Source organism: Clytia hemisphaerica, unplaced genomic scaffold (genome assembly GCF_902728285.1).
Source record: "Clytia hemisphaerica strain Z4C2 unplaced genomic scaffold, Clytia hemisphaerica genome assembly, whole genome shotgun sequence".
Taxonomy (NCBI): domain Eukaryota; kingdom Metazoa; phylum Cnidaria; class Hydrozoa; order Leptothecata; family Clytiidae; genus Clytia; species Clytia hemisphaerica.
Window position 1 is genome coordinate 1,727,088 of NW_027104057.1, and position 19,541 is coordinate 1,746,628.

At 36.6% G+C, this 19,541-nt stretch overlaps 1 protein-coding gene across 2 annotated transcripts in view; it reads left to right on the forward strand.

Moving 5' to 3' along the window:
- The window catches only part of LOC136812299 (capon-like protein), a 37,188-nt gene that overhangs the window by 15,128 nt on the left and 2,519 nt on the right, over nucleotides 1-19,541 (forward strand). For both annotated transcript variants that reach the window (XM_067068793.1, XM_067068794.1), the window contains exons 4-9: nucleotides 505-615; nucleotides 1,093-1,230; nucleotides 1,584-1,832; nucleotides 14,068-15,138; nucleotides 15,581-15,911; nucleotides 18,554-18,633. In XM_067068793.1, coding sequence (XP_066924894.1) covers nucleotides 505-615; nucleotides 1,093-1,230; nucleotides 1,584-1,832; nucleotides 14,068-15,138; nucleotides 15,581-15,911; nucleotides 18,554-18,633 — 1,980 coding nt within the window. The remainder of the gene's footprint in view (nucleotides 1-504; nucleotides 616-1,092; nucleotides 1,231-1,583; nucleotides 1,833-14,067; nucleotides 15,139-15,580; nucleotides 15,912-18,553; nucleotides 18,634-19,541) is intronic.

Sequence of the window (19,541 nt, forward strand, 5' to 3'; positions counted from 1 at the left end):
GGCTGACATTCCACAATGTAAATGTGATCGGACTTCTCTTTTACAGAGGAAGTCCTGTTATAATCTGGGAGTTAACTCATTAGAACCCTCTATTTAGCGTTGACTACTTGAGAAAGAAAAAACACCGTTTTGAGTGCGTTAACAGAGCGTGAACCACTAGGGAACAAGGCATGAACAATCTTACCTTATTTACGGTGTGATAGATGTAGATACCAGGCACATTCATCGACAGGCTTCTTGTATTTCTGTCTACCCGAATCGACTGAATCGCATAGGTTGGCCGGGATGAAGGTACATTCACATTGAAGGAATCGAATGTGAATCGAACCCTGACCTCTTAAACGAATGTCAAGATTGAAACCCACTGCACTACCACGCTTTGGTGTGGTTAAATTACTGGTCTATCAACTAGCGATTACCAGCTCATCCTCTAGTCATCTGAGTCAAGGGATCAAGTCGACTACACCACATAGTTTTCAATCTATATCATAATCATCCTTTCAGGTAAAATGGCAATTAAAGAAAGCAGAAGCTGGAAACAAAGGGAGCAAGCTGCCTCGTGTCGAAATCAATATCTCCATCGATAGCCTAAAAGTCATTGACTCAAGGACCAGGGTAAGAGACATTACAAACTTCATTTCGAAAATTAGAACCCGTGAATTACAAATCTGGTCTACATTTTTCATCAAGAAAATTTAAAAATCCCTAGAAAAATGTAAGAAATGTGTAAAAAAAACGCGAAAACTAATACCCGTGAAATGCGATTTTTGAACATTTTTCGACTGCAAAAATTAATTCCCGCTAAAAGTAGTTCCCTGAAGGTTGCTCGAACTTTAAAAAAAACCCGGTCAATAGGTATGCGGTCATTCAAGAGGAAGGAGTACTTTACGTCACACTCATATTTTGCTTGGTGCTATCCATTAGGGAGATAGGAGCGCCGCGACCCATGTACGCATTTGCTAGCACTCGTGGAAGTGATTCAGTTAGACATAGATCTCCATAACTTTTGACGTTTTCTGGGAATGAACCCAATCGAAAAGCCATAATATGTAAGGATTTTAGTTATGCTTTGTCTTATTATCTTTCCTACAGCAAATGATATGCGGTCGACCACTACACCGTGTTTCGTATTGTGCGGACGATCATTCGGAGAAAAAGTTGTTCGCTTTCATCGCTAAAGATCAAGAAACGAAACAACATTCCTGTTTCGTTTTCATCTGTGACAAATTGGTATGCCATTTTTCATATACCCACTCTGCTTTCTTTTTTCATCCTCAAGAGTGGATACAATTTGAAAATGTTCGATGTTTCCTCATAATTTGGATTTTTCCAAACTACATGACCCCCTGGATATTCACGAGCTTTTGTCGAATGCCCCCTGGATATCTACATAAGCAACCTTATTTTTTAATACAACTCCTTGATGCGATTCATTCATTTTGCTTCTGAAAAGCCCAAAAACATCGGTCTTTTCAGCTTGAAAGCGGTATACAATGGTTCCTGTAATTTGAAGAAGACTCTATGCCATTTGAAAATTGAATTAGACAGAAAGTCAACTTTATATCCTCTTACTTCCCGCATAGGCTGCAGACCTTACAATGACACTTGGCCAGGCTTTCCAGATGGCTTACCGCAGATATTGCGAGAATGAGAAAGGCGAGATAAAAAAGAACAAGGAAATGATCAGTATCGGTAAAGAAATCGAAATCATGAAAACTGAGAATGTTCATTTGAGAGAGAAACTGGCCGAACATGAGAAAAGTCATGAGGAACAACCTAAAGATGGTGGGGAACTGGTGACGACAAACGGAGGAACCAATGGGAATCCAGATGTAAGTACAATCCTCGCGACCATATACCTTTGAGACCATGTTCGCACGTAACGATTCCGTTTCGCTCCGAAACGAAATGAAGCCATTCTATTGGTTAAAAGTGACGTAAACATTGAATGTAACCAATAAAATGGCTTCATTTCGTGCGAACATGCTCTGAATCACAGATATGTTTGGGAAAAAAGAAAAGTTACTATGGTGATGTATCCAATCTTTCAAACCCAGAAATTATTTTGAAAAACGTTTGCCCTTTCTTTGATCAAAGCTCGAATCTTGGCTTTTAGCGAGTTAATTAGTTTTTCACAGTCCAGTACACTCTTTTTTATTTGAACCAGTAAACTTTTGATGAGGCTCGGCTGTTCTTATTTTTTTCACTTTGAGCCTGAAATTGTTCTCACCCTGTTTTTATTTCTGGGGATAATTTGTAAGCTGAATACCCTTATTTTACTTATGTGTCTTACATCGCTCTTATTTTTGACAATTTTGAGCCTCTTTGTTCTTATTAAAAAAGAGTGTATTGAAAAAGTTGTCTCGTAGCAGTTATTTTATATTCAGAATATTCCGTTGTACCAAACATGTAGTTATTTTGTGCTGTACCAAACCAGAGGAATGTGAAGAGATGGAAAAACAGCTTCTTGAAAACAATGGAAAAACGGCTCGTCATATACCAGGTCTCTTGCCCTTAAGGGAGTTTATGACGAGTAAATAGGTTTCTTTTGTTGTCGCTATTAAAAATCTGCATAATTAGCATGTTGTGACAAAATTCTTTTGTTTCAAGCCTGATAATGCGCAGACCTTTAGGGCTTATATTTTGGGTACACCTCTCCTATACGAAAAGATCCCTATATCTTCTTGCTCAGAATTTCCTAGCGATTCTACTGATATAACCGCATCATGACCGCACCATAATATGGAAAGCTAGAGCTCGAGAAAATTATAACTTCATCTTGATTTTACTCGACTTCTGACAGTTTTACAAGAACCAATTTAATATCAGTGCGTTAAAAATTTCTTTTGCTATATTGGTAAAAATATGACGTATGTCCAGCTAGAAGGAAAATGTCAAATTGACATCAAATAGAACCCCTAAATGAAACATACTATCCTTGCGCACATATAGCCTACGTATCTATATATCAAATGATTTAATATAAGGGAGATAATAACGACATAGGACATGGGGTCCCTATATCCCCGTGGACATACCCCAAACCCGTGTCATTTGTTTCATTTGTTTCATTTTGACTTTAAGTCATTTTGACTTTAAGTCTCGAAAAAAAGGAGAGACCCCCGCTCAATAAGGCCGGGGGTCATAGGGCATAAAGGGTCCCTATACCCCAGTGGACATACCCCAAACCCGTGTCATTTGTTTCATTTGTTTCATTTTGACTTTAAGTCTCGAAAAAAAGGAGAGACCCCCGTTCTTTTTATTATTTTTGTCATTTTGGCTCAATAAGGCCGGGGGTCATAGGGCATAAAGGGTCCCTATACCCCAGGGGACATACCCCAAACCCGTGTCATTTGTTTCATTTGTTTCATTTTGACTTTAAGTCTCGAAAAAAAGGAGAGACCCCCGTTCTTTTTATTCTTTTTGTCATTTTGGCTCAATAAAGCCGGGGGTCATAGGGCATAAAGGGTCCCTATACCCCAGTGGACATACCCCAAACCCGTGTCATTTGTTTCATTTGTTTCATTTTGACTTTAAGTCTCAAAAAAAAGGAGAGACCCCCGTTCTTTTTATTATTTTTGTCATTTTGGCTCAATAAGGCCGGGGTCATAGGGCATAAAGGGTCCCTATACCCCAGGGGACATACCCCAAACCCGTGTCATTTGTTTCATTTGTTTCATTTTGACTTTAAGTCTCGAAAAAAAGGAGAGACCCCCGTTCTTTTTATTATTTTTGTCATTTTGGCTCAATAAGGCCGGGGGTCATAGGGCATAAAGGGTCCCTATACCCCAGGGGACATACCCCAAACCCGTGTCATTTGTTTCATTTGTTTCATTTTGACTTTGTATTTTTAGAAAGTGCCACGCTATCTTAAATTCGAAAATTTACGACATCACACATTTTGAAAAGTTGACGTCAAAATTATTTTCGTTAGAAACTCACTGCAGGGACTTCTTCAATTAGAACGCCAAAATTTTTTGGACGGGGGTTTTTATCGGGAGATAGTGTTAATTTTCTCGCTGAATAATGCATGGTAAAAAAATTACAAACATTTTTTAAAAATGACGTATATGCACTTCTTTTTCGAAAGAAAACAAGAGCCACAAAGATGCAGATAACTATTTCCTTTACAAATATTAAAATAATAATTAATGCCCTCAAAAGATTTCAAAGTGCTTTAAATCTCAGATAACATAAAGCAACACAAGTCCCTAAGAATTTCAAAATTCCATTTATGTTATTGACAGTATTTACAGGATTATTCATAAGATGACTGTAGGTTCAAAGCTACGGATCACGGAATATATCCGAGCTGAACCCGACTGAGAACAACAATGCAGTTTCAAATTGGCTGGAACTTTAATTTTCGTTAGGTGGACTTTAAATGGATTTTAGTATTATACTAGCGGTCACCCGGCGTCGCACCGCCAAGTAGAGTGTTGCGTTGAACACATCAAAAGACCTGATTATATAATTATTATTTTAAGCGCTGATTTCCAGAAATATTATATAGCCAAAAAGGGCAAATATGTAAAATGAAAGAATGACAAAAAGGAGAATATTTCACAGTAAGAAAACCAAAGAAAATTTTATATATTTTCAAAATGAGATGAAATATTTTGCATTATACTTTCATATATATAATATTGTAAAAAATGTAAAAATTTAAAGTAAGTTTTGGAGTTTTTTGAAATAATGTACGTGCTAAAAAGTAAAAATCTTTCAAAACAGGGAAACAATTTCATATTTTACGACAGAATGCAAAAAAAAAAAAATCTCATTTTTATATAGTGGGAAACATTTCATAATCTGAAAGAATGTTGATAGGAAAAAATTCCCCTAACAGAAGCCATTTTATGATTTCCAAAAGCATGCTGCAACAGCAAAAAATGTCACATACTTGGAAACAATCAAAATTTCCAAAAAAATGTCAGAAAAGAAAATAATTTGTCATGCCAGGAAATCACTTGAGTTTTCTTCATTTTTTAAATGCATGTGGAAGAAAATCTCCAAATTTATCACAAAAATTTCCACGTTTTAAATGCACGTGTAAGAAAATCTCCAAATTTATCACAAAAATTTCCACGTTTTAAATGTACATACCGTCAACTGCTTTAACTTGGGACGATTGGTCGAAACATGGGACTGTTTGATATCTGGTCTGTATTTTCACTAACTTGTTAAATCTCTTTGACAACAAATTTGTTTTGATAACTCCACCAAGTTTATCAATCATACTTCCTTTCATAACATGTCACGATAACTTTCACTGATAGCGCCGATTGGAGAATTAGAGAACGTCGGCTGCCTAACCGCCTATCGCCCGATGGGATTAACAAATAACGCGTGTGTAACTTGCCGCGCGAGTTTTGCCATTTTTTAATACGCCGTTCATTAAAAACTCAAATCAAATGACTTTGGAGGTTCGGTGAAATGGTGGCCAAATTGCCGTCCCATGTTTTGTCAGATAGTCCCAAGTTGGAGCAGTTGACAGTACGAAAATCTCCAAATTCACGACAAAAGTTTCCACGTTTAAAACACAAGTTGCAAAAGATCTCTAAATTCACAACTAAAGTTTTCCACGTTTTAAAATGCACGCGGGGAAGAGAATCTCCAAGTTCAAGAAAAATTTTAATTTTATATACATGTGTGATGTGAGGTGATTTCAAATTATTTACATCCATATTCAATGTAATAAAACTTTTGAACAAGTATAGTAACATAACATTCTTCATATTGGGGCCTTGTGTGTTCCGGATCCGGTTATCAGCTTTAAAATTTGAAATTTATAACCGCAACGAGTTTTCACTAACTGTCACTAACCCCAGCAGTTAATTCATTGTTGTAGATAAAAAAACCAAGGGAAATTCAATCATTAACCAGTCAATTTTGCTCCATGTTTTTAGCTAAAATCAGTTCATCAACCATTCCCATTGTTGCATTGTTGGCATTGCATTCGTTGGGTGCAAACTTTTTATTGCAAGTAGTAATTTTTCAGGCATAACATGGTCAGATTTATTCAAAGTCACTTGCCTTCGTACGATTTATGTAAATATACAAACAAAATTGAAGTTAGTTTGTTGTGAAAGTTGATAAAATGTCCTGTTTTTCCAGCCAAGACCAAAGAGATTGTATCATCTCTCATTCCAGCTCATTCCAGCCAAAAACCAACAGAATGTAAACGAAACATCAAATCCAGAAAGGAATATTAAGAAAAGTTCACTATCGACCATTCCTTGTGACAATCGTACAAAAATCATGATCCAATTCAAGCAAAGAAAAGTAGCGAAAGAGCCGGTTGGTTCGAAACGCAGGACACAGGACCCAGGAGGCAGGACACAGGACCCAGGAGGCAGGACACAGGACGCAGGTCAGTGCTGACAGGTCAGCTTTAATTGCTGTAAAAGACAAAGAAAATGTTTGAAAAACACTTGAAATCGTTAGAAATATCATTCTGAAGGTATTTTATTGGTCTAGAACCTTTTTAAAGGTCAAAATCTATCCACATGCTTGCCACGTGCTTTTGCATTTAGTGCCGTGTATAACACGGACCTGTAATACTTGTATTATATATTACACATAAATCACGCATGTATAGTAGCAGTTATCTTTTCAATGTCATTGACATGTGATATATATGTTATACACAAAATACATGTGTTAAAAATATTTATCTCATCTTTAAACAGCCCCAACAGGAAAATAGCTATTTCACAATCGCTATATCATATCTCATTATATTTCCTGCATCACCTTGGGTATGATAACAAAAATTGACTAAAATAGCGTCAAAGGTTTGTATTTTATTAATATATCAATATTTTCATTCCCTATCTCGTATTTTTGATGAAAATGACGTCACTATTTTCATATCTCTAAAACAGCTCTCTTGGAGCATTTAATGTTTTCAAAATATATAAATCTATATCTACTTGCACCATCAGCATCCTATTGAGCATGAAAAAACATTTTGTTGTAAACTGATGTACACACCTTGTATTTTGTGCTAGCGTCATCATTTACATAATTTAAATGTCATTTTGTCAATATTTAGGATTGATGGCTTGTCATTTAAAAATCTTTTAAATAGCGTATTTTGTATAATATATAATTTACCATTGCGTATAATGTTTTTAGAAACATTTTATACATCATATGTTACGACGAGTGTGTTACAATTTTCCGGTCTGTAGTTTGTATGACCTGCGTCCTGTGTCCTGTCTCCTGCGTCCTGTCTCCTGCGTTTCGAACCAACCGCGAAAGAGCAAAAGTTGTTGTCTATTTTCTGCCATCTTTTTTTTGACAGTTAGAAACAGAGCAGTATGGTACGATCGGCAATACGCTTCTGAAACGGCCGACGTTGCCCGATCGACAAGGAGAATAGAGGGCCGTACCGATATTTACCACAGACGTTTCTCGAAGAATGACGTCTTCCGCCTCGAAAAAAGAACATCATACTGTTTTTACCGCCGGAGCTTGATTTAAAAAGAGACTCATGTACAAACTCAATTGACCAAAACCGAGCGTTAGACTTGGAGGAGAAGAAGAAGGAGAAGAAATTTTACCGTTTTAACAAATATTTCCTATATAGATTTTAACCCCAAGAGTGTGCATAGTCGCATGCTTTCAAACTCAAATCAACCCCGTGACAAACCATTCTAAAACGGAGCAGGACTACCATTTTAGCGTGACAGAAAAAAATATGGAATTCATTTAGTATAATAAGATAAGATACCTGTTCCCTGGCTAATTAATATCCAAAGCACGACTTCTTCGTCAAAGCCACGCTTGACGTGCACAAATGAGTGCTCCATACATGAAGCAAAAAGCGAAATTATTGACAAAAAGATGACGGTCGATTCTTGATTTAGATGGGTCGACACCCCTCAAAATACGTAGTTAATCGTCTTATTACGTTCCACGCATTTCATTATTAAGCTTTGAAACATGAAAAACAAAGCTTTATTAAGACCTGATTCGTTCATATATCTTTATATCTTTCTATACGACGGGTATAGCCTGATAAAAATTCGAGCCGTTACTAACAACCCTGCGGGGCCTAAGGCGCCGAGTATACACCCGGCACAGTGACAAGCCCTTAAAATACGTAATTAATTGTCGTATTACGTTCCATGCCTTTCATTATTAAGCTATGAAACATTAAAAAAAAGAAAAACTTTATTAAGACCTGATTCGTTCATATATTTTTCTATACGGCGGGTATAACCTGATAGAAATTCGAGCCGCTACTAACAACCCTGCGGGGCCTAAGGAGCCGAGTATACACCCGGCACAGTGACAAGCCGTCAACCGACATATACATCCCTCAAAATACGTAGTTAATCGTCTTATTACGTTCCAAACATTTCATTATTAAGCTTTGAAACATGAAAAAACAGAGCTTTTTTTAGACCTGATTCGTTCATGTATTTTTCTATACGACGGGTATAACCTGATAGAAATTCGAGCCGTTACTAACAACCCTGCGGGGCCTAAGGCGCCGAGTATACACCCGGCACAGTGACAAGCCGTCAACTGACGTATACACCCGGCACAGTGAAAAGCCCTCAAAATACGTAATTAATCGTGGTATAACCTTCCATGCCTTTCATTATTAAGCTATTAAACATTAAAAAACAAAACTTTATTTAGACCTGACTCGTTCATATATTTTTCTATACGACGGGTATAACCTGATAGAAATTCGAGCCGTTACTAACAACCCTGCGGGGCCTAAGGCAACCAAGTATACACCCGGTACAGTTACAAGCCGTCAACTGACGTATACACCCGGCACAGTGACAAGCCCTCAAAATACGTAATTAATTGTCGTATTACGTTCCATGCCTTTCATTATTAAGCTATGAAACATTAAAAAAAAAAACTTTATTTAGACCTGATTCGTTCATATATTTTTCTATACGACAGGTATAACCTGATAGAAATTCGAGCCGTTACTAACAACCCTGCGGGGCCTAAGGCACCGAGTATACACCCGGCACAGTGACAAGCCTTCAACTGACGTATGCACCCGGCACAGTGACAAGCCCTCAAAATACGTAATTAATCGTCCTATAACCTTCCATGCCTTTCATTATTAAGCTATGAAACATTAAAAAACAAAGCTTTATTAAGACCTGATTCGTTCATATATTTTTCTATACGACGGGTATAACCTGATAGAAATTCGAGCCGTTACTAACAACCCTGCGGGGCCTAGGGCGCCGAGTATACACCCGGCACAGTGACAAGCCGTCAACTGACGTATACACCTGGAACCGTGACAAGCCCTTGAAATACGTAATTAATCGTTGTTTTACGTCCCATGCCTTTCATTATTTAGCTATTAAACATCGAAAAACAAAGCTTTATTAAAACATGATTAGTTCATATATCTTTATCTTCGACGGGTATAACATGATAGAAATTTGAGCCGTTACTAACAACCCTGTAGGGCCTAAGGCGCCGAGTATACATCCGACACAGTGACAAGCCGTCGAAATACGTGATTAACTGTGACGTATACGTTTAAAGTCAGCTACAAGACATTATAAATTTAAATGGTTAAATAGTTATGGATTGGATTCTTATAAAGTTGGTCCTTATAAATGAAATAAAATGTCCTCAAAAGTATGTTACCATTTGTTTACTTTGCAAAGATTAATTAAAACTAAAATAAACAAAGTTATATGCCTTACTTAAAAAAAGAATTTTGAATAATTAAAATGAAATATGAATAAAACATACTCCCTCAATTTCTCGAGACATGAAAGTTTATTGAGCCTTATTGAGCCAAAATGACAAAAAGAATAAAAGTTCAAAATGAAACAAATGAAACAAATGACATGGGTTTGGGGATATGTCAATTGGGGTATAGGGACCCCTTATGCCATATGACCCCCGGCCTCATTGAGCCAAAATGAAAAAAAGAATAAAAAGAACGGGGGGTCTCTCCTTTTTTGAGACTCAAAGTCAGAATGAAACAAATGAAACAAATTAAACATATGACACGGGTTTGGGTTATGTCCACTGGGGTATAGGGACCCCTTATGTCCTATGACCCCCGGCCTTATTGAGCCAAAATGACAAAAAGAATAAAAAGAACGGGGGTCTCTCCTTTTTTTTCGAGACTTAAAGTCAAAATGAAACAAATGAAACAAATGACACGGGTTTGGGGTATGTCCACTGGGGTATAGGGACCCTTTATGCCCTATGACCCCCGGCTTTATTGAGCCAAAATGACAAAAAGAATAAAAAGAACGGGGGTCTCTCCTTTTTTTCGAGACTTAAAGTCAAAATGAAACAAATGAAACAAATGACACGGGTTTGGGGTATGTCCACTGGGGTATAGGGAAACCTTATTGCCTATGACCCCCGGCCTAAATGAGCCAAAATGACAAAAAGAATAAAAAGAACAAGGGGTCTCTCTTTTTTTGAGACTCAAAGTCCTTATTGAGCCAAAATGACAAAAAGAATAAAAAGAACAAGGGGTCTCTCTTTTTTTGAGACTCAAAGTCAAAATGAAACAAATGAAACAAATGACACGGGTTTGGGGTATGTCCACTGGGTTATAGGGACGCCTTATGCCCTATGACCCCCGGCCTTATTGAGCCAAAATGACAAAAAGAATAAAAGTTCAAAATGAAACAAATGAAACAAATGACACGGGTTTGGGGTATGTCCACTGGGGTATAGGGACGCCTTATGCCCTATGACCCCCGGCCTCATTGAGCCAAAATGACAAAAAGAAAAAAAAAAGAACTGGGGTTTCTTTCCAATTTATAGAAGCAAATTTTGAAATTTAACAAATGGGCACAGGGACCCTCGTATCTCTTGGCCCGATGGCCTCATGGGTCCATGTGGAGACAAACAAAGATCAAAGGTTTCCTTCACTTTTTTTATAAGAACCAAGTCTTGAGATAATCACATTTTTTGTTTTTTCTTAAATAAATTTGGGCTAGTTAAATTGATTTCAAATTATCTCCACAATACCAAGACAGTGGGGAAGGGTAGATAGCTCACTTGTACACCCTCATTGTCAAAAGGAAAATTTGAACTTTCATTTAATTTCAGTTTGACATATTCCCTTATACTGGACATGTATGAAAAATATTGCTCCTTATTCTTAAAAATTGAACTAGTAATAGCCAAAAAAGGAAAAACAGATTTTCATTTTTATCGTCAAATCATGTAGAAACCGTCCAATTTGTACGGCGAGCCGTCTTTTCTGGACTTTCATTTAATGACCTAATCAACGTTTTTACAATAGAATTTTCAATAGAAGTGATCGTTGAACTTTGAGTAATCGGGAAAGCTGTTTTTCCATCTCTTTACATTCCTCTGACCAAACATGAAGAGTTCTATCTAAAAAGAATGATAGCTTTTTCACAATTAAAAAAAAAATAACTCGAGAAAGCATATTCTTCATAGTTTAATATCTATTCTCGTCTAGAAATTTTATCATCTTCCTCAAAACGTGTCAAAATATTGTGCGATAGTAAATATTCACTGGTTCGATACTATTGCTTGCAGTTTGATTATCTATATCTATGTGAAAATTTAGTTCACACTGCTGCAAGCATATCAATTCCCGTTTTTCCCATTAATAAACTTATGAAAAGCGATAGATCTATTATAATTTTTTTTAATTTAAGCTAACAGAGAATTTCAGAAGAATTTGTGTTTTTTTTTGTTTTGTTTTTTCGGGGGGGGGGGGGTTCTTATATTTCCAGACTACTGTTTTACTTCTTCAGAAATCAAATTTGATATTCCCATAAAAGTTTATTCTGTTTAGTGTGTTAGTCCAGAAAAATTATCATTCCTTTAACATCGATATACACTTTTTGACCATCCAAGACATCTATTTAATGGTCAATTCAATACGACGTTATCCGGGATACGAAGCTGATCAGATTTTTGGAGATAATTTTTTTTCACAGCACTCTCCATTAATAATTTACAATTTTCAATGTTTATAATTTCTCAGACTTTCTTGGCTTTAAGTTATTGAAAAATAGCTTATTTAGATTTTAAAGTGATGATCGATGTTTTCTTTAGTGAGACCAGCAAATAGTAAGATTTATAAGACACGCGATTTTTAGAGGATGCAAGCAGCTTAAAGGGGTTAACTTTTTAATGGTTTGAGCTCCTTTGTCTGAAAACAGTTAGACAATTAAATAGTTTTGAGCTCAGGGCAATGAATGAAATATGCACAGGCCAAAATTCCCCGACCATTGGATCGTCCCTTTAGCTTAGGCCCCGGTGGAGGGGGCACTCAAGGTTAACCCTACCGTAGGTGCGGCCCTTGATGGTGCGTTTTCCACGCTTCTCAAAATGCACTGCAAGGGTTGAAATGAGAAGAAGTGCAATGTAATGATGTAAAAAGTGGGAAGAACAGTGTTTTTTCGGCAAGATTTTGGAAAATCTGACTACTTAGAATGGACAAAAAAAGGATTGTTCTCCGACAATTACTCAAATTTAGTGTAATTCCTTTCTGCACTGTAAGGGTCCAATCTCCCCCCCCCCTTCCATTGGGCTTAGGCTAAAGATATTGTGTGAAAGTTGAAAGAAAACCATCTTGACCTTGAACAACAGAAAAGGAATTGTGGTATTTGAAAAATGCGTGGTGTTTTAGTAGTCTTTCATTCGTAATCTTACAGATTTGAGAACATACACAAGTTTTAAACTTCAAAACAGTATAACACGAGATAAAAAAAGTGGGAGTGTATATTTTTTTACACAAGTTTTAGCTTACTTTAGTAAATGCTATAAATTTTGAGAGGTCGACATTTTAAGTCTTATGTGTTGAATTTTGAAATTGGAAATGCAAGGCTCTTGTGTGTCTACGTATTGAATTTATGACTCGCACTTGCGTGTTTATAGAAAATCTTAATTTGACACGTTTTACATTTATCAAATTTAAAAATCGCATCAAATTATTTTTTTCTTATGCTTTTTTATATACAGTTATGTAGCTTAATACATTTCATAATCAGAAAATTAATTTATAGCATCTATTAACAACAGAGAGAGGGTTTTCTATTAAAGCCAAAAATGAGTTATCAAAAAATGGTAGGTTGTGTTCGATTACATTTCTTTATAAAAAGTGGGTGTGGTTTACTACCTTTTGGTTTCTATTTCCCTCAAGAATAATGGTCCTGCTTTCGAAACCTGGTGTCATTTTGATTGCATTTCGTCTGTTATTGTATGTGCTTTTCGTAATTAAATACCTTATTGGGGAAGAAAATGTCGGGGGAAAGTGACGAACATTTTGAGGGGGTGACGAAATTTTCCCCCGATGAATTTTTTCCCCGATATTTTATCACCTGACCAAAACTTTTACCCGATTTTTTTATCCCTGACCAAAACTTTTACCCGATTTTTTAAACCCCGACCAAAATTAAACCTTACACCTTTATTAACCGAAATTAGTGCTTTAAATGTCGAAACAAGATCTTTTTTCAAGCTAGTGAAGGAAACCATTTCATTTGGAATTTATTTGGGTGAAAGTGACTCGTCGGGGAGAAGTGACGAATTTGAAATTTCGGTCGGGGCAAAGTGCCTCTAGGTGACAAAATTTTTCCCTGATAAGGTAGGTCATATTCTTGGACAGCATTTACACCTTAGGATGTAGAGAAATATTTGTTTGCTTGCCAGTTCGCGACACAAGATGCTTTTACTTTCTCGAATGTCCAAATTAAACAAGTGTTTATACCAGACCCCAGATAGCCAAGGATATTTCCCCATTGTCTTATATCAAAGCTGTGGTACCCTCCCTTATTGGTTGAACCCTAGGATTCACGAAACTAAAGATTAAAACTATATGTTTTTTTTCTTCATGATAATCCAAAAACTTGTTCGGAGATGCTTAGATCGAGCGCCTGATAAGGCTGAAAAATACTTGAAGGATGCCTATATCTTAACAACTAAAACCGGAAAACGTAGGCTCAAGGTAGTACTTAGCATATACTTAAATTTTTGCCTTATCCGAGCCTAGATATTCTTATAAGTGCAATGCTTATAAAAAACTAGTAAGTTATTACTATTTCAATTTCGTCTTTTTTTCAGTCGTCGTCCATGTTTTTCCATGGAGATGATGGAGAGACACCGCCCACAACACCACGTGACATCAACTCATTAGCCAATCCCTTTTCGCCATCCATGCCCAGTCCCCGCAACAATAGTGAAAATCTCTTTGACGCATCCTTTGAAACGAGTTTCCCGCCAAACTCTTCTTCAGCAAAACCGACGGCAACCGAAGAAGACTTGTTCGATCCATTTAGCACTGCAACGACGACGTACGTCAGTCAAGGAGATAACGGATTGAATAGTTTGTCGTCACAAAATAATGTCGATCTTTTCGGTACTAGTAGTGCGTTCAATACATCACCCACACAAGACAAAAACAATTATCATGACTTTGACACGTTCGGTTCTAGCCCGACCACCGGTAATTTTATACCGAAAGTAGACCCGTTTGCCGATACACCGGACTGGGAGAGTGTAGCCAGTGAAGAGGTGTCTTCGGTTTCTTCGGCACCAAATAATCCTTTCTCTGTCGGCTCAAAACAATTGACTACAAGTCAGAACTTAGATTTATTTAACTCAATGAGCCAACAACAAAAAAGTCAAAACTCTTTTAACGCAGATCCTTTTGCTTCTATTAATAATGATAATAATCTCGATCCGTTTGGCTCCACAGACCCTTTTAGTGGATCAGCCAATCAAAGCGCAGATCCCTTCGGACCAACCAATCAGAATTCAGATCCGTTTGGGTCTGCCAATCAAAATTCAAACATTTTTGGGAGCTCGACCAATGACGATCCTTTTGGTAAACCAACAACCAATCACCATCAAGATTTATTTTCAACTGAAAGCTCATTGGATCCTTTCTCAGCGACCACGCCAACGGCAGCCAATCAGCAAACGAATTCTTTCAGTTCCAACCCCTTTGCGTCAGCGTCTGACATATCTCAAACAGACGATATTTTTGCAGATTATCTTACGAAAGTTGCGTCAAAAGAGGTGGGGACAGGAGCTAGAAAAGAAAATCCTTTTCAATCAGTGGGAGACGAAGAAGACCGAGAATTAAATAAAAAACTCTCACAAATGAATGTCGAAGAAAGCCAACCCACACCTGTAAGTTCTGTCCAGGTCCCGATTTTACATTCAACTCTGTGAACTTAGATTTGACAAACTACTGAATATGATGTTTTAGGAATACAGTGGAGTGTTCATAACTCGAACCTCTATAATAGGAATGCCTCTTTAACTCGATCAAGTGTTCTAGATCTTTCAGTTAAGAGTGCCTTATAAACCAATTCGTAATTCGAAATTTCCATAACTCGAACAAATGACGGAGTGCACACAGATGATCTGACGTTCTGAATTCGTGTCTCCGTTCTAAATGGCTTGTTAAAAAATAGCGTCAGAACGAATGTTTCCACTAAATTGCAATATCCAAATCCATGATGATATCATTATTTTATAATAAATCTGGTACGTGCGACAAATGATCAGCTAATAAGGAAAAGAAAGTAAGAAACAAAATGTTATCTTTCCCCATCTAATCCTCTCTTAGAAGCCGCGCCCACGACCATCAGGTCTTTGTGGCCCCGGTCAATCTATACCAGCACCACCCACCAAACAAGATGTTAAAAGCACTAGTTCGCCCATCACGCCGACTGCACCACCTACGAGGTCTTCGATGAAGGTCAACGCCACTTCAACGCCCAATATGATTCAACCACCCAAGAGAGCACAAACTTTACCTAAAGGAATGTTACCTAACGTCAAAGTCGCTCAACAAGTGTCTTTAGACGCGGGACTGTCACGAAGTCGTCAACGCTCACAAACTTCTACAAAACGACCTCTTAGAGACTCCATAAAGAATGCATCAAAAAGCTTAGAAGGTATATAATCATGTCAATAATCATTTGGGTGATAGCTCTTTACTGCCCATGCCCGGGGGGGGGGGCACTCATATGGTCCGACCCACGGCATGTGCTGCCCCTAAGGGTAGGTTTTTTGATACCCTCAAATGCACCGTAAGGGTCTACTTTTGATAGAGTGCATTACAAGGGTCTTTTTTGAGCTGATATACTGTAAAGGTGTGTTTAGGGACTACTAAATTGCAAGTCTTCGACAGTAAAAAAACTGATGTACCTTTATAGTTTCAACTCGCGCTCATTTTGGTTTGTTTTACAAATTGTGTCGACAGCTCAGGCTCATTTTCAGATGGCTTTAGCTAAACTAGTCATAGCTTTCACTAAATGCCCCCACATAAAGATCATGTCATGCACTTATAAAGCTTTAATGCTTTAAAGATTAAACATTAAAAAATAATCAGGAATAATTGATTTATTTAACTATTGATTGATTGGTTGATTGATTGATTGATTTATTGATTGATTGAGGCGTTTGCTTGAAAAAAAAAATATATTCCATTATAAAAAAATACATACTTGAAAAATTCATGCAGCTTGATAACTTAATAAAATTTAAGGAAAAGCTGGAAAAGCCTCTCAAAAATATATTTAAAAAGTTTATGGTACCATTATCTTACTGATTTTTACATCTCCTGTTTGTTTGTTTTTTCTCCTAGTTTCTTTCTTATAACGATATATGTCATGATTACTATTCACTAAATAGACCTTTTCTAATAATGTTGCAGACATCTTAGATTGTAGGCAAAATATATGGACATACGCAGTGAATAAATCCACAAGGTAACCAATCAGAAATAGCTTGTTTTTTTTCATTGGCTGCTATATTTCAACATTTCTCTGTTGCTACTTTGCCTAATAAACAATAGTCAAGAGGATACTGCGTATAAAATTTATCAAAAAGTTCTGCGCCATCTTAAGTGGGTGTGAATGAAATAGAAACTCACTTATCCTAGTTAAGGCCCGGGGTCCACTAGCGTACGCTGTGTGACTGCACTTCTCAAGCAAAATCTTCTATGTTGTTGGTCAAAAGAAAAGTAAAGGAATGCCATTGTGGTTCATTCAGACGTACAGTCGAGAAAAGTTAAAATGCGCCTAAATTTCTTTTCAAGTGCATAGTCCTTTTTCATGATGCAATCTTTTCTCCAAGCTGATCGCAGCGCAGACAATGAAGAGACGCGCCTTCAGGAAGCTAGACTTTTTGAGTTTATAGCTAGTGATATACTTTCCCTTTATGGTGTTTCTGTATGACTGTCTGTGTACCTAGTCTAACCACCGTTAAATGCCTTAACGTGCGCATGTAAAGTTTAACGAGTTAACAAACTTTTTTCAGGTTTTTGAAAAAGATTTACCACACTGAAAAGACGTAAAAACACTCTAAGTGAGGTAAATTATTTTGAAGACCAAAAGAAAAAGTCAACCACGTTTGGATTCAACTTTACATATGCGTACATTCATCTTTTTTGTACTTTGCCGGTTGTTTTACTAAGTTAAGAAGGACTTTCTCGAGTTACGACCATATGATGGTATTTAAAGCTCAAGAAGCCCTATAAACAATAAAGGTAGTTATCAATAAAATGACAGACAAAAATAAATTAGAGTTTGAACAAAAATATCAAATGTACATTTGAAAACTTAAGCAAATTTCTTTAAAGATTCTGGAAAAATAATTGAAATCATTGCTGAAGTGAACTTCTGACTAAATTACAGTTTCAAAGACAAGAAACAAAATTTGACATACAAAACACTTTTTCTAGTCAATGAATCAGCTCATCATCATCATAACCAGTCTGCCATTTTGTTTTTTTTGATTTGCACAAGTAATATTGTAATTCGTGTTATATCATACACTGTTTTGATTTGCATTTATAACACTCGCTTCAGCTTTTCAAAGCTAAATCAAAACTAAAATTGTAATATGTAATAACAATAATACCATATAACGTAATATGAAAACCGAGCATTTACGGAAGAGACTAACTACGGGGATGCTTGGGCGACAAAACAAACAAACGCAACAAAATTTCGAGATTCCAGTCCAATATCTATGCGTGAAACTATGAGTGCCTCCTCGTCGCTACGCTCCTGCGGGGGCAATTAGATATAAAATCAAACTACACTGTAAGGGTCTGATTTTGAAAGCCAATCTTTCGTGGCACATACCGTCGCTTAGAAATTGAGTGCCAAATAAACCAAATCAAACCAAATCAAATAAACCAATCCTCACTGCAAAATATGTTATTTTTACCATCCCCACTGAATTTTCTGACTTGAAAACAAAAGAATTTAAATCCCCGGTCATAAAAAAACATGGGAATATCGATCCCCATCGAATTTCAGTCCGTTATTTTTACCCCACCTGGTTGAAAAAATTCTACCGGGTCAATGAGAAGGGGGTGGGGTGTAAAAGGATAGTAGACAGGCTGCCAGTTAAAAACAGCTCTCACCTAAAGGCTCGGAAAATATGACGAAAAATCTGAACTCGAAAAATATATCCCATGCCATATTGCGCTAGGTACCGTGCGATAACTATCACATATTACTTTAATTTATTGGCTCGACTATTCAACGGACTTTTTTTTTTTATCTTTCTTCTTTTCATTTGACAGACTTGGTAGGATTAGATGAACATCCGATCAATCAAAATACTTTCCCTCCCAACAACCGAAATGCACTCACACCTCCACAGGTATCTATAGCGGTGTATCGTTTTTTATCGATCAATATTGTATTCTTAACTTTCTTTTACATGGTCCGCAAGATACTTAGACTACACAATATATTGACGAACAATATTCGACAATATGGTTTGCGGACCGTAATGTACGAAGTAAACAACTGGTACTCTATTATAAAAAGGAATTGTAAACAATCCCCCTTTATTGTTGGAATATTGCAAATCGAGCTGACAATACATTGCGGACACATTTTCAATATATTGTCGACATTCAGCAATATATCATCAACATATTGCCTGACCATATATTGTGTTTTGTATGTAGCCCTTTACAACAGGGTTCTTTAAAGGTTGATTAATTTGACAAAAAATCTACATTGGTTTCTTTGTTCATTTCCCATGCTGGCCTGCTTCTTACCCCGCCCGAGTGAAAAACTAGTCTAGTTTTGCATTTTCTTTCTTATTGGATTGTGTATGCGCATTTCAAATCAGAAAATATTTGTAAATTTACCGAGTGATGGCACTTAATGGATCATATAGTGTTGAATGTTGTTAACATTAACATTCGATTAAAACAAAAATTTTAAAATTCATGTAACAATTTTTTCGGTGTTCATACCATCATTGGGTTCATAAAAATGATCTAGTTCACAAATTCGGTAAGTTAAAAATGTACAAGTTAAAAACAAATAAAAGGCTATATAGTAATTGGTTTGTCTATGTATGTAATAAAAACGTAATAAAATCATGAAATATGCGTACACGTTTTTTTTTTTATTAGAACACCTAAAATTTGGCTGAGCCTGGATGTGCTTATTTTTTTTAAGCAATTTTCAACCTAAAATGTTCTTAAATGCGTTCTTAATTTTTCAGACCACTCTAAATCGACAATATGATACAAAATAAAGAGCACTTAAATT